General features: G+C 54.1%; 2 protein-coding genes across 2 annotated transcripts; both read right to left on the bottom strand.

The window, feature by feature from the left end:
- Positions 1-851: 851 nt before the first annotated feature.
- Positions 852-10688, bottom strand: CAPN1 (calpain 1). Its single transcript, XM_034071798.1, has 23 exons — positions 10569-10688; positions 10062-10197; positions 8444-8711; positions 8255-8324; positions 7756-7874; positions 6627-6760; positions 6381-6549; positions 6207-6290; positions 6006-6091; positions 5854-5928; positions 5590-5750; positions 5330-5508; positions 4472-4483; positions 4139-4350; positions 4024-4063; positions 3887-3952; positions 3744-3801; positions 3571-3635; positions 3384-3452; positions 3209-3287; positions 2998-3114; positions 2135-2193; positions 852-1380 (listed from the first exon to the last, which is right to left on the bottom strand). The coding sequence occupies exons 3-23, from the start codon at positions 8708-8710 to the stop codon at positions 1354-1356; spliced, it is 2148 nt and encodes a 715-aa protein (XP_033927689.1). The 5' UTR covers position 8711; positions 10062-10197; positions 10569-10688; the 3' UTR covers positions 852-1353.
- Positions 10689-11627: 939 nt separating this feature from the next.
- On the bottom strand, positions 11628-14250 carry SPDYC (speedy/RINGO cell cycle regulator family member C). Its single transcript, XM_034071861.1, has 5 exons — positions 14121-14250; positions 13931-13989; positions 13725-13810; positions 12831-13002; positions 11628-12048 (listed from the first exon to the last, which is right to left on the bottom strand). The coding sequence occupies exons 1-5, from the start codon at positions 14248-14250 to the stop codon at positions 11899-11901; spliced, it is 597 nt and encodes a 198-aa protein (XP_033927752.1). The 3' UTR covers positions 11628-11898.

Below are 14250 nucleotides of genomic sequence, written 5' to 3'. Positions count from 1 at the left end.
CATTCCTATCCTGATAGAATCCATCCCTATTCCAACAGGATCCATTCCTATCCTGATAGAATCCATCCCTATCCCGACAGGATCCATCCCTGGCAGGATCCATCCCTATCCCGACAGGATCCATTCCTGGCAGGATCCATCCCTATCCCAACAGGACCCATCCCTCTCCTTTACAGGATCCATCCCCCTCCTTTACAGTATCCGTCCCTATCCCGACAGAATCCATCCCTATCCCAATAGAATCCATCCCTCTCCTTTACAGGATCCATCCCTGACAGATTCCATTCCTATCCCAACAGGATCCATCCCCCTCCTTTACAGTATCCATCCCTATCACGACAGGATCCATCCCTCTCCTTTACAGGATCCATCCCTGACAGTATCCATCCCTATCCCCACAGATTCCATCCCCTCCCTTTACAGGATCCATCCCTGGCAGGATCCATCCCTATCCCGACATGATCCATCCCTATCCCGACAGCATCCATCCCTATCCCGACATGATCCATCCCTATCCCGACAGCATCCATCCCTATCCCGACAGCATCCATCCCTATCCCCACAGATTCCATCCCCTCTCCTTTACAGGATCCATCCCTGACAGGATCCATCCCTATCCCAACAGAATCCATCCCCTCCCTTTACAGGATCCATCCCTGTCAGGATCCCAAATATCCCTACAAAACCCCAACCTAATCCCTAAATAGACATTCCAGCACCTGGTTGGAAAAGTGCCATTGGCTCTTCCTCAGCTCCCATTGGGTCACAGCGGGAATGGTGGGATTCTCCCTGCGGTAGAGCTGGATGAGGGGGAAGGAGCATCGGGAAAACCACTTTAATAGAGACATTCCTTGGAATTTTATCCCTTGTTTTTAATTTATATCGTAAAAAAACACTAGTTTGGCACCCGGGAAGCAGAAAATCCCTGTTGGAAGAGCAAGATCCCTGTTGGAAGCTGAAGATCCCTGTTGGAAGCTGAAGATCCCTGTTGGAAGCAGAAGATCCCTGTTGGAAGCGGAAGATCCCAGTTGGAGGCGGAAGCAGGAAGCAATGGCGATGGTGCTGGGGGGTCCCAACACCCTGTGACCCTCTCTCCGGCTCCTTCCGTTATCTAAGGAAGCACCAAAACCTTGGGAATTCCCCCCAAAACCTCCATGCAGAGGTGGGGGAAGGAGTGTTTCCTTGGCAAAGCGTGACCGGTTGTCCCAGTATCCCAGTTTGGGGGTGATTGTGGTGTCTTACACACCACACACCCCCACTGGGAACACCCTTCTTGTGCTGGGAAACAAGGAAAAAGCCAGAAAAGAGGGAAAATCCAGCGTGGTTCCCGTTGGGAAGGCACTTGGGGTGTGCTCAGGCGAACATGGTGAGCTGGAGCCACTGCGAGGAAGAGAGGGTGTTAATGGGGGTGTTGAAGGGTGTTGGTGGGGGGTGTTAATGAGGGGTGTCGGTGGGGGTGTTGGTAGGGTGCTGGTGGGGGTGTTGAGGGGTGTTTGTAGGGTGGCATTGGGGTGTTGAGGGTGTTTGGAGGGTGGTATTGGAGTGTTGTGGGGTGTTAGAGGGTGTTTGTAGGGTGGTATTGGGGTGCTGTGGGTTGTTGGAGGGTGTTCATAGGGTGGTACTGGGGTGTTGTGGGGTATTGTTGGGGGGTGTAGTGGGGTGCTGTTGAGGGGTGTTGTTGGGGGGTGTTGAGGGGTGTTGTTAGGGTGCTGTTGGGGGTGTTGGAGGGTGTTTGGTGGGTGGTACTGGGGTGTTGTGAGGTATTGTTGGGGGGTGTAGTGGGGTGCTGTTGGAGGGTGTTGAGGGGTGTTGTTAGGGTGCTGTTGGGGGTGTTGAAGGGTGTTTGTAGGGTGGTATTGGGGTGTTGTGGGGTATTGTTGTGGGGTGTAGCAGGGTATTGTTGGGGGGTGTAGTGGGGTGCTGTTGGAGGGTGTTTGTAGGGTGGTATTGGGGTGTTGTGAGGTGTTGTTGGGGGGTGTAGTGGGGTGCTGCTGAGGGTTGTTGTTGGGTGCTATTAGGGGGTGCTATTATTGTTGAGGGGTGTTAAGAGGTGCTGTGGGAGGGAGTTAAGGGGTGTTGTAGGGTGTTGTTGGGGGGTGGTGCTGTGTTGTGGGGTACCAACACCCGCGGGTACCTGCAGCAAGTCTAAGGTGACAACACCGTCCTGGTCCACGTCCATCGCTTGGAAGAACCCTGCAGGAGGGAACAGGAGGCAACTCAGTGGGAAAAGTGAGGAATGGGGTGGGATTTAAGGGGAAACGTTGGGTAAAACCAGGATTTAAGGGGAAAAATTGGGAATAAAGATTTAAGGGGAAAAGTTGGGAAAACCCAGCAGGAAAATGAGGATTTAAGGGGAGAGACTGGGAAGAAATAGGATTTAAGGGAAAATATGGGAAAACCCAGTAAGATTTACGGGGGGAAACAGAAAAATGGGAAGGATTTAAGGGGAAAATGGGGAAAAAAACAGGATTTAAGGAGATGTTAGGGAAAAACCCCAGAATTTAAGGGGAAATTTGGGAAAACACTTTTCCCTTGGGGGTTTTCTCACACTTTTCCTGTTTGATTCCATGGAAAACTTAAATTCTGGGAGAAGTTGGGAAAACCCCAAAGGAGCTGAAGGGGAAAATTGGGAACCCCAGAATACTGAACAGGAAAAAGTGCAAATAACAGCAGGTTTCAGGAAGGAAAGTTGGAAAACCCACTTATTTTTCCCATGACAAAGTCCAAAACCCAGCTGGGTTTAACTGGAAAAGCTGGAAAAATGGGATTTAGGAGGAAATGTGGGGGGGATGTTCTAACTTTTGAACTTAAATCCTGCTTTTCCTGCACTTTTCCCTGTTTTTCCTGCACTTTTCTCTGCTTTCCTTGCACTTTTCCCTGCTTTCCCTTCAACTCCCACAGGGTTTTCCCATGGAATCCAATGGGAAAAGGGAACCAATCCTTTCAATCCCAGTTTTCCCCCTTTCCCCTTGTTTCCAGGGTGGGAATGGAGCTCACGGAACATGGTCTCCAGGCGGACAAGGCAGCAGACGAAGTTGTCGAAGTCAATGGCGAGGTCGGGCTCCGCATAGCGAGTGATGATCAACTCATGGAGCTTCTTGTTCAGCTTATACCCTTTGGGCATCGGATCATCCATAAGCCGAGCTTAAAACCACCGCAGGGGAGGGGGGAAAAGGTGGGAATTCCCATTGGGAATCCCAGGATGTACCTGCTGCTTCCAGCGCCATCCGCATCTCGTAGCTGCTCATGCTCCCGGATTTATCCAGGTCGAACTTGCGGAAGATGGTCTGAACCCCCAAAAACACACAGCAAAGGGTCACCAAGAGGGGGGACACCCCCAAATCCCAGCCTCATCCCTATGGGAATTCCCCCCCCTGACCCACCAGGTAGTTGCGGATGCGGTTCCATAACACATTGAACTCCACCAATCCCAGCTTCCCACTTCCATCTTTCTGCGGGGTGGAGGTGTTAAGGAAAAGGGGGGATCCATAGGAAATGGGGCATCCATAGGGAATGAGGTGAGGGTGTTGCACCCCTGAAATCAACCCCATGGCCACGGGTGGTGGATACGTCCATGAGGTTGACCATGCTGCGGCAGGACTCGGTGCTGAAGCCCTTGGTGCGGAGATCCTTATCTGGAAATCAACTGGTGGTTACTGGTGGGAATGGAGTCTGACCCCAATCAAAGAGGGTTTCCCATTCATCTTCCCAGTGAACCCCAAAATCCCACCCCAGCCGCTCACGTTTGGCAATGATGCGGTTGAGGATGGTCTGGAGCTCGGTGACACTGATCTCCATGTCCTATGGGGAGGAAGGAGATGGGATGCTCCCCATAGAACCGCATCCCAACAACCACCGGCGTCACCGTCACCGTCACCGTGCTTACCGGTCCAGCCAACTGCTTGAAGAGCGTCTTGAAGTTGTCATCGATTTGGCTTTCGGAGAGCACTTTCTGAGGGGAAAAAGGGCTGATTTGGTAAAGAGGCAGCACTGTGGCAAAGGGCATTGACTGGCTCTGCTCACCTCATCCGGCAGCGTCGCTTGGATCTTGTCATCCATTTCCCTATGGAGATAACAGAGTTTGACCACCGGAGCCGGTTGTGGCTTCACCAGCATTCCAGATGTGATTCCCACTCACTCAGTGCCAGCTTTCTTCTCGGAGAAGACTCGGAGGACGAAGTCTCCCTCCCTGTTGGGCTCGAAGGTGGAAGGCACCACGAGGTACTCGCCTGGTGGGAGCCTGAAGCGTGTGCTCACCTCCCGTAGGTTGATGAACTGCTCTGAGCGCGCCCGCGAGGCGTTGGCCAGGAAGAAATCCCTCTTGAGGTGTACCCCTGACTTCCCCACGTGCTGCCAGAGGGAAGGGAACGGGGTTCCCAATGCAACAGCCGGATGGCAACAACACCAACACCAACACCGCAACAGGCGCCGGGGCTGCGGGGTTTGGTGGTGGGAGTGTTGGTGTACCCACCTCGGGGGGAACCTGGAGGGAGAGAAGAGGTTGAGGGTATGCGGTTGATGCTGGTTGACATCAGTTGACACCAGTTGACATTGGTTGGCACCAGCTGACACCAACTGACATTGGCTGGCACCAGTTGACATCAGTAGATGCCAACTGACACTGGTTGACATCAGTTGACATCAACTGACATTGGTTGACATCAACTGACATTGGTTGACACCAGTTGACATCAGTTGACACCAATTGACATTGGTTGGCACCAGTTGACACCAACTGACATTGGTTGACACCAGTTGACATCAGTAGATGCCAACTGACACCAGTTGACATCAGTTGACATCAACTGACATTGGTTGACACCAGTTGACATCAGTTGACACCAACCAACATTGGTGGACACCAGTTGACATCAGTAGATGCCAACTGACATTGGTTGACGTCAGTTGACACCAACTGACATTGGTTGGCACCAGTTGACATCAGTTAGACGCCAATTGACATTGGTTGGCACCAGTTGACACCAACTGACATTGGTTGGCACCAGTCAACATCAACTGACATTGCTTAACACCAGCTGACATCAGTAGACACCAACTGACATTGGTTGACACCAGTTAATGCTAACTGACACTGATTGACATTGGTTGACATCAGTTAACATCAACTAACATTGGTTGATACCAGCTGACATCAATAGACACCAACTGACATTGGTTGACACCAGTTGACATCAATAGCCACCAACTGACACTGGTTGATGTTTGTTGACACCAGATAACACCAACTGACATCATCTACCACTGACTGATGCCAGCTGACACCAGTTGAGGCCGGTTGACGCCAGCTGGCTTCGGTTGACCCCAGTACCTCATAGACAGCGAACCCGATGGTCTCCATGTCCTTGCCGTAGCGGCGCTCGCGGCGCCGGTTCTTCTGCATCAGCGCCAGGAGGAAGCTACAGCCGGGCTCGCGCCCACCATCCTCATCCCCAGCATCATCCACCTCTTCCAGCTGGATCTTGAACTGGGGGTTTATCCAGAAAGTGGCTGGATAAAGAGCCAAAAGAGGTTAAATCAACACCAAACCCGGTGGGTTTGGGGGTGAAACTCCTCACCAACAACACCTACCAGGGTAGTTCCTACAGCCGCCGGCCGTGCTGCCGCGTCGCCACGTCCCATCATAGAGCCGCGTGTTCCACTTGCGGAACTTACGGGATTGGAGAGCATCTGGGGTGAGGTTACAGATCTCCAGGCGGGTGAATTCCCGTAGGAAATCCCGGAAGGACATCCTAAAGGAAGAGCAAGCACCAAGGATGGGAGCAGAAGGTTTTCCTTCTGTTCCTGGTGTGAAACAGTCGGAAAAGGGGTTTTCCTTCATCCCTTGTCCCTTACCAGAACTCCCCATCCTCCATCCTGACCATCAGCTGCTGCCGCAGCGCCGGCTCCACCGCGTTCCACTCGGAAGAGCTGCCAGTGGCAAAGGGAACTCATCCCAAGGCTGATCTATGGTGTTCCCACTAAAGGAGCCCCAGCCGGGTCCTCACCTATCGCTCCATGGTCCTGTCCACTCCACTTCTCCCCATGGATTGCGCATACGGATCAGGCCCAGGGATTGACCGCGGTAGTTGATCTGTGACCGGCATCGTCAAGCCCCTTGACCCCAAAACTGCCCCTTTTCACCCCAAAACTGCCCCTTTTCACCCCAAAACTGCCCCTTTTCACCCCAAAACACTGCTGCCTCTCACCTGCTTGGCTCCCGTCACCGAGTACGCGTGTCCCTTCACCAGCTTCTTGAAGGTCACCGCCTCCATATCAAAGGCACTGGTTATCTGCAGGGCAATACAGTGGTGGTGTCACCGCCTTGCCACGGTGCAGAGCCCCAAAAGGGGCTGTTTTAGCCCCAAAACAAAGCCCCTCACATCGATGGAGCAGCCGAGCAGGGAGCCACGTTCCAATGCCTTGAGGATGATCTGGTAGAGGTCCTGGGGGGGCTTACGGAGGTCGTACCACTCGGTCACACCACCAGTGAAGTCCTCAAAGCCCTCGGAGGTGCTGCCACCCGAGAGGGCCTCGTAGCAGCCGTTCACCCTGCAGGATCACACCATGCCAGGGGGTATTCAACCCCATGAGGAGGAGGAGGAGGAGGAAGGAGGAAGGGGACACACTTGGCATAGGCTTTCTCCAGCAGCGCGCTCCAGAACTCGCTGCCCTCAGCTGAGTGTACAAAGAGCAGCTTGCCATCCTTGGTGGGCAGGTAGTCATCCACCACCACGTCCAGCCACTCACCGAACTGCCAGATCTGCAGGGAGGAAGAGGAGGGAACCCCCTTTGGGTTTTGAAGCTCAGGAGAGGGGGGTTTTGGGGTGAAAAGAGCACTTTTTGGGGTCCCGCATTAGGGTTAGGGTTAGGATGGTGCAGCAAGGAGGTGGTGGTGGTGGGAAAGGTGGGGGGTGGACTTGGTGGATGTTTTGGGGTGGAAAGCACCTGATTTGGCTCCAAAGTGGTGGAGGGAGATGAAATTGCAGAGGGTAAGCCCCAAATGGTCGATTCCATCCCCAAAATAGGGGTGAGGGGATCTAAATGTGGATTTGAGCCCTAAAATAGGGGTGAAGAGCCCTAAATGTGGATTTGAGCCCCAAAATGGTGCGTTTGAGGTTCTGAATGGTGGATGGGATCCCGAAAATGGTAGAGGGGACCCCAAATTGGTGGGTTTGAGCCCCAAATGGGTGGATCAGAGCCCCAAAGGGGTGGATCTGAGCCCCAAAGGGGTGGATCGGAGCCCCAAAGGGGTGGATCGGAGCCCCAAAGGGATGGATCTGAGCCCCAAAGGGATGGATCTGAGCCCCAAAGGGGTGGATCGGAGCCCCAAAGGGGTGGATGGGAGCCCCAAAGGGGTGGATGGGAGCCCCAATGGGGTGGATCAGATCCCCAAAGGAGTAGATCGGAGCCCCAAAGGGGTGGATCTGAGCCCCAAAGGGGTGGATCAGAGCCCCAAAGGGGTGGATTGGAGCCCCAAAGGGGTGGATCGGAGCCCCAAAGGGGTGGATCAGAGCCCTAATGGGGTGGATCAGAGCCCAAAGGGGTGGATCAGAGCCCCAAAGGGGTGGATCGGAGCCCCAGTGGGGTGGATCGGAGCCCCAAAGGGGTGGATCAGAGCCCCAAAGGGGTGGGTTTGAGCCCCAAAGGGGTGGATCTGAGCCCCAATGGGGTGGATCAGAGCCCCAGAGGAGTGGATCGGAGCCCCAAAGGGGTGGATCTGAGCCCCAATAGTGCTGCTGAGGTTGGAAGCTTCACCTGGAAGTGGAAGATCCCAGCGTATCCCTGCTGGAAGCTCTGTCCATGCGGCACCACACGATGCAGGAGGGTCTCATTGAGCGTGAGGGATGCGATGGCCGCCAGCAGCCAACAGTCCCCTAAGGGCAGTGGCCACCAGTTACCGGTCATGGTGTAGCCATGGCCACCAGGTTGACCAAACCAACCCTCCCAGTGTCTGAATGGGGCTATAAGGATGCTGGAAGGGGATTCCTCATCCCACTTAGTGGGAAGTTTAGGTTGGATATAAGGAAGTTCTTCCCTGTAGGGATTGTAGGACATTGGAATGTGGTACCCAACAAGTGGTAAAGGCTCCATCCCTTGCAGTGGTCAAGGTTGGACAGGCCTTGGGTGCCATGGTCTGGTGTCCATCCCTGATACCCTGCCCATGCCAGGGGATGGGAATGGGATGACCTTAAGGTCCCTTCCAACCCAAACCATTCCATGATTTGGGACAAGGCATCATGGCAGCATTCCCTACCCAGTGCTCCCTGGCAGATATCAGTGCGTGTGGCTCCATCCACGATGAACTGCGGGCGCGAGCACAGCTCCTATGGGAAAACCCATTGGATCCATCACCGGAATCCCCCCCACATTGGGAACCTGAAGGGGTTTTCCAAGCACGGATCGGGAATGACATCCCAATGGGTGAAGCTAAGGAGCCTCTCACCGTCGGCCTCTTCCATTGGACTCCATAGGTTTTGGAGCTGCCGGGGCCGAGCTCACGGAACCCGAGGGAGCCTGGAGCTGGTGGGAAGGTTGGATCACGGAATAGGCTTCCGGAATTCCGGCATTCCTCAAGCAGGTGCCCATAGTCCTGCCCCAGGTAGCGCACAGCGTTCTGGTGCTGGCCCAGTCCCAGTGCCTTGGCCCGTTGCCGCTGGACCTGCGCCGAGACACCGGTGCAGTACACGGGCACGACCGGTGGCTCTGCCATCCTGGATGTGGGATATGGGGGGAAAACAGGGAAAATAGGGAAAATCCAGTGCTGGAACCACCTCTGATGGGAGGATCTGAGGGGGAAATGGGAGTTTGGGGGAGAAATGGGGGAGATGTGGAGAATTTGGGGGGTTTTGGGGTTGGTTTGGGGTGGAATTGTGGGTTTCTTGAGGGGTATTTGGGGGTTTTAGTGGGAATTTGGGGTTTTTGGAGGGGATACAGGGATTCTCAGAGGGATTTAGGCTGAGCTTGGGGAGATTTTGGGGTAATTTGGCCATTTTGTTTGAGGGGATTTGAGGAATTTTGCAGGGAATTTGGGTTTTGGGGAGTTAGGGGATTTTTTAGGGGGCCTGTGGATTTTTGTGGGAATTTGGTGGAGGGTTTGGGGTGTTTTGGGGGATTTTCCAATTTTGGGGAGTATTTGTGGATTTTTGGGAATGTTGAAGATTATGGAGAGAGATTTAAAGGGAAATTTAGGAGTTTGGGGGATATTTAAGGGGATTTGAAGTGAATTTGGGGGTCTTTGGAGGGGAATTTGGGGTTTGCTTTAGGATCCCACAGGAGCAACTTGGACAAAAAAGGGGGATTTTACCCCAAACCCTCCTGTTGGGTGCACCTAAACCCAACTCTGCCAATCTGATTTTGGGGTGAAACCCTTCTAAAACGGGCCGTAACCCCCCCCAAATGTGGGGCCCCCCCCGAGCAACACTGGGGGTGCTTTGGGTTCACCCAACACTTCCATTCTGGAACCCAACCCCGGAATTCCAGAAGTGGGGAATCCCTCCCCCCCCCCTGCACACAGCAGCTGTTCCCTATCACTGAGCCCCAAATCCTGTGGTTTCACCTCAAAACGGCCCCGGGGGGGATGAAGCAAACCCCAATGATGGGAATCCCAAGCGGATGGAGGGTGAATGGAAACTGGTCCTGCCGGTCAAGGCGTGTGCTGGGGCCGCTCCCCAGGGCTCAGCCTCGGGCGCTGCTCTCCCTGCACCCCTGAAGGCCTCAATGACACCCAAGGCAGCTTCATTAAGCATAGGAGTTAATGAGATGCTCATTAGAGCGGCTCAGGGAGTGCCAGTGGTGCTGGCAGTGTGGGTCCCACCAACATGGACCTGGGGGGGGGGTCTGTTACCCCAAAACCCAGCCCAATACTGGGGGGGGGTGTGGGTTCCCAAAACTAAGCATTATGCCCCAAAAAAGCACTAATTATACCCAAAATGAGGGGTGAGGAGCGGGGGAAGTCCCTAATTCCCCCCCTAGGGCAGATTTGGGGGGGCACAACCGAGGCCTAACTCATGGGGTGCCCATGGGACAACACACTGTAGAGGGGGACCCCCCCCAAAACATACGGTTTTTGGCACAGCAGGACCAAAATCGGCTCTTTTCAGCCCGTTTCCAGGCTGCCGGTGCCCTGGCAGGTGCCGTGGGGCAGAGCCTGGGCCCGGTGATGGCAGCACTTCGGCAGCCGCGTCTCCTCCAGCGGCACTGGGGAGAAAAGGAAGGTGAAATAGCCCCAAAATGCCTCAATTCTGAGCAAAAACACCGAAAACCACCCAAAATCCCCCATTTTCCCCCTTTCTGGCATGGATCACCCCCAAAAAAGCACTTTTTGGGGGGTAAAACAACTGGGAGGGGACACAAGGGACCCCCAAAGCTCCCAACCCTTTCCCAGTGCTGCAATGGAGGAAACCAGGCCCCCCAACGTTGGGATTTGCCCGTTTTCCATGGGTTTTGCCCCGATCCGGAGTTGTGTAAGTTGTGGAGCATGGGAACGGCTCCGGCTCTGTCACCCGACCATGGGGGAACGGGGAACCCCCCCCCCCCCCCCGTCACCCCCACCCCCCCCAGGGACATACCTGACTGCAGGGGGGGGTGGGGACACACTCCCGGCCTCGTTTTGGGGTAAAATCAAGGGAAAAGAAGCAAAATCCCTTATTCCCAGCAAGTCTTCCCCGAGGAGGAAGGAGAGAGCAGGGTGATCCCGCCCCACCCCCCCCTTGACTCCGCCCAGCACAGCCCCGCCCGGGGGGGGAGGGGATGGGGTTGAGGGGGGGTTTTGGGGCTGTTTTGGACCTTTTGGGGTCTCCTGTGCTTGGGGTTTTGGCTGCAGGGGGATGGGCAGTGGCACATGTGTGTGGATACACACACATGCATGGGGCACATGTGCACAATGGGATGTGCATGGAATGGGGTAGAGAACAGGGACATACATGTAATGGGATGGAACATGCGTGTGCAGGGTTGGGACACATGAGGACACACATGGGACAGGCACAAAGGTATCAATGGCACATACATGTGGGGATATGGGACACATGTGGTGAGCAACACGTATGAAACACACGTGTGCAGAGGGCCAGAACACGTGTGCTGAGAGCTGGGACACACGTGTAACAGGATGGAACACACGTGTGCAGGGTTGGGACACATGAGGACACACATGGGACATGCACAAAGGTATCAATGGCACATACATGTGGGGATATGGGACATATGTGAGGTCAGGACATGTGTGGAGAGCAACATGTATGAAACATACGTGTGTTGAGAGCTGGGACACATGTACAGGGTGAACACACATGTGCAGGGGTTTGGCCCCCAGTGTGTGTAAGGCTGGGGTATATATGTCATGGAGCAGAACATGTATGTAACACAACATATATGTAACACAACATGTATGTAACACTACATGTATGTAACATACGTGTCCCTACCTGCCCCTGTGAGGGGTCCCTTACACTGGCAGCTGCTGCTGTGGGGAGAGAGGAACAGCCACATGTTGGGTGGGGGCAAAGGGGGGCAACCCCCCTCCCCCACCCCTCATTTTGAGGGCCCCCCAACCCCTCCCCTCCTTTCTTATCCATTTCCCCTCTTTCCCCACACATAAACCACAAAAGCAGTCATTACATGTCATGTTTAATATCCTGTTTCCCATTTTCCCTGCTTTTTGAGTGAAAAAGGGGGTGGGGGAGCTGAGCCTCACATAGGAGGGAGATACAAGAGTTTTGAGGCAAAACCCTAAGAAAAAGAGGGAAAATCATCAGGCAACAAGTACAAAACAAGCAACTGGGGGTGAATTTTATCCATCTTGGTTATAAATAAGGGGGGGAAATTGCCAAAATCGAACATTAAAACCCACAGAAAGGTGCACAGAGAGGCCCCAATTTTGGCTGGTTTCAACCCAATTCAATGCCCTTTGGGGCAGCCGAGGATGAAGCCGTTGGTCTCCTCCTCCTCCTCATCCTCCTCGTCCCGGTGGTGGGGGCGCAGGGCCCCGCCGTACTGGAGGGGGCGCTCCCGCAGCCAGGCCCAGTGCTGGGGGGCAGCTGCCATCACCTGGGGGGGGGGGCAGAGCTTTTGGGGTGAAACCCAGCGGTTTAGGGGCTTATGCTATAACACAGCTTCCCATCCGTCCCACCCTCCCAAACCCCTGCTTTGGGGTGAAAAAGGGGTATTTAAGGGGCAAAAATGCCACATTTGGGGGGGTGGGTGTCAAAACCACCACTTTTGGGGGGAGATTGGCTCAAACACACCATGTTTTGGGGTGCAAAATCACCATATTTGGAGAGGATTGGGTCAGAAATGCCACTTTGAGGAGGAGATCAGCTCAAAAGTGCTACCTGGGGAGAGGGACCTTTGGAGGAATGAAAACCACCCCATTTTAGGGCTCAAAACCACCACTTTTGGAGGGGATTGGGTTAAAAATGCCACTTCCATGGGAGATTGGCTCAAAGCCACCACATTTTGGGCCTCAAAGCCACCACATTTAGAGGAAACTGGGTCAAAAATGCTACTTTTGGGGGAAACTGGCTCCAAAACACCACTTTTGGAGGGGGACTGAATGAAACCTGTCCCATTTTGGGGCTCAAACCCACCCCATTTAGAGGGAATTGGGTCAAAAACACTACTTTCAGGGGGAGATTGGCTCCAAAACACCACTTTTGGAGGGGGACTGAACGAAACCTGTCCCATTTTGGGGCTCAAACCCACCCCATTTCCTCTCTCTGTTGGAGTTTAGGGGCTCCTGAAGGCCCAGTTTCCCCTCGGGGGGGTGCCTCCGGCTCCCCCCTGTGATTTTGGGGTGAGTTTGGGGTGTTTTGGGGCTCTCCACCACCCACCTCCTCACAGCAGAGCCGGCTGACGGCCGCCCGGTAGCTCATGCGGGCCCAGAGGCGGTCACGGTGCCGGAGGAAGCGGGGCAAGAGCCGGCGCCAGCGGCGGCCCAAGGCCCATGGGAAGATGCGGTACTTGTGGTGCTCCTCATCCTCTTCCATGTCGTTTGCCAGGTACCTAAAGGGGGAAGGATGGGCTGGAATTGGTCAATGGGAAACTAAACCTGAGCTTGAGCCCAGGAACCAGCTCTAACTTGGGCTGTGGGAGCAGGAGGTGCAAGGAGGTGATCCTGCCCCTTTATGCTTCCATGAGATCCCACTGTGTGCAGCTCTGGTGTCCCTATAAGGCCATGGAGGTGACCAGAAGGGGCCATGAGGATGCTCTGGATGCACTTCCCTATGGAGCCAGCTGAGAACATTGGGGCTGGTTCAGGCTGGAGAGCTCAGAGCAGCTTCCATGGTCTGAAGGGGGCTGCAAGGGGCTCTGCATCAGGGACTGGAGCAATAGGACAAGGGGTGATGGATTAAAACTGAAACAGGGGAAGTTTAGACTGAATACAAGGATCAAGTTCTTTACTGTGAAGGTGCTGGAATGAGGTTGTGCAATGAGGTTATGGATGCTCCACCCCAGGCAGTGTTCAAGGCCAGGTTGAATGGAACGCTGGTCTAGTGCAAGGTAACCCAGCCCATGGCAGGGTGGTTGGAACTGGATGCTCTTAAGGTCCTTTCCAACCCATTCTATGGCTCTAAATCCCAGGAATGATGGGAAGAGGATGAGGTGGCTCACAGGGTGCCATAATGGCTCAGGATTGGGGTTTGACCCCATAATGGCACCATTAGAGCCTGGCTTCATTAGTGAGCACCCTCATTAGCAGCCCCAGGACCATGTCAGCAGCTCACAGGGCAGCAAAGAGGTTGATGCGGGTGTACTCGCTGATGGGCAGCCTAGCGCGCTTGAAGTAGGTCAGTGCCATGGCCAAAAGGTACTGGAAAAGAAGGGGAAAAAGGGGTTTTTTAGGTAAAAAAAGGCTAAATTCAGGTAAAGAAAAAAAAGGTGTTTTTCTGCTTAAAGAAACACTAAAATAGGGTTTATTTGAAGGCCTGACCTTATCAGAGATCCTGCAAAAGACATCCGTGGAGAAGAACTCCTTCACCACTGTGTCTTCTGCAAGAGAAAAACAACCTAGTCTGTAAAAAATGAGGATTTCTGGGGGGGAAACTCCCAGTTTTGGGGTTTCTAGTGGGGGGGGGTGTTGGTTTTCCTGGTTTTCAGGGGATCCCGGGATGGATTCTTACCCAAGAGGCTGAAGAAGGCATCTTGCTCCTTGCAGTGCAGGCAGAGGCTGCGGGGGATGCTGGTGGGGCTGGGGGGCTCCTCACCAGACCCCCATGTTTGGTGGTGGCATTGAGGCAGGGGGTGCTTCAT

The sequence above is a fragment of the Melopsittacus undulatus genome, chromosome 22 (genome assembly GCF_012275295.1).
Source record: "Melopsittacus undulatus isolate bMelUnd1 chromosome 22, bMelUnd1.mat.Z, whole genome shotgun sequence".
Lineage (NCBI taxonomy): Eukaryota > Metazoa > Chordata > Aves > Psittaciformes > Psittaculidae > Melopsittacus > Melopsittacus undulatus.
Note: the sequence above shows the minus strand (reverse complement) of the source record. Positions and strands in the feature narration are given on the sequence as shown.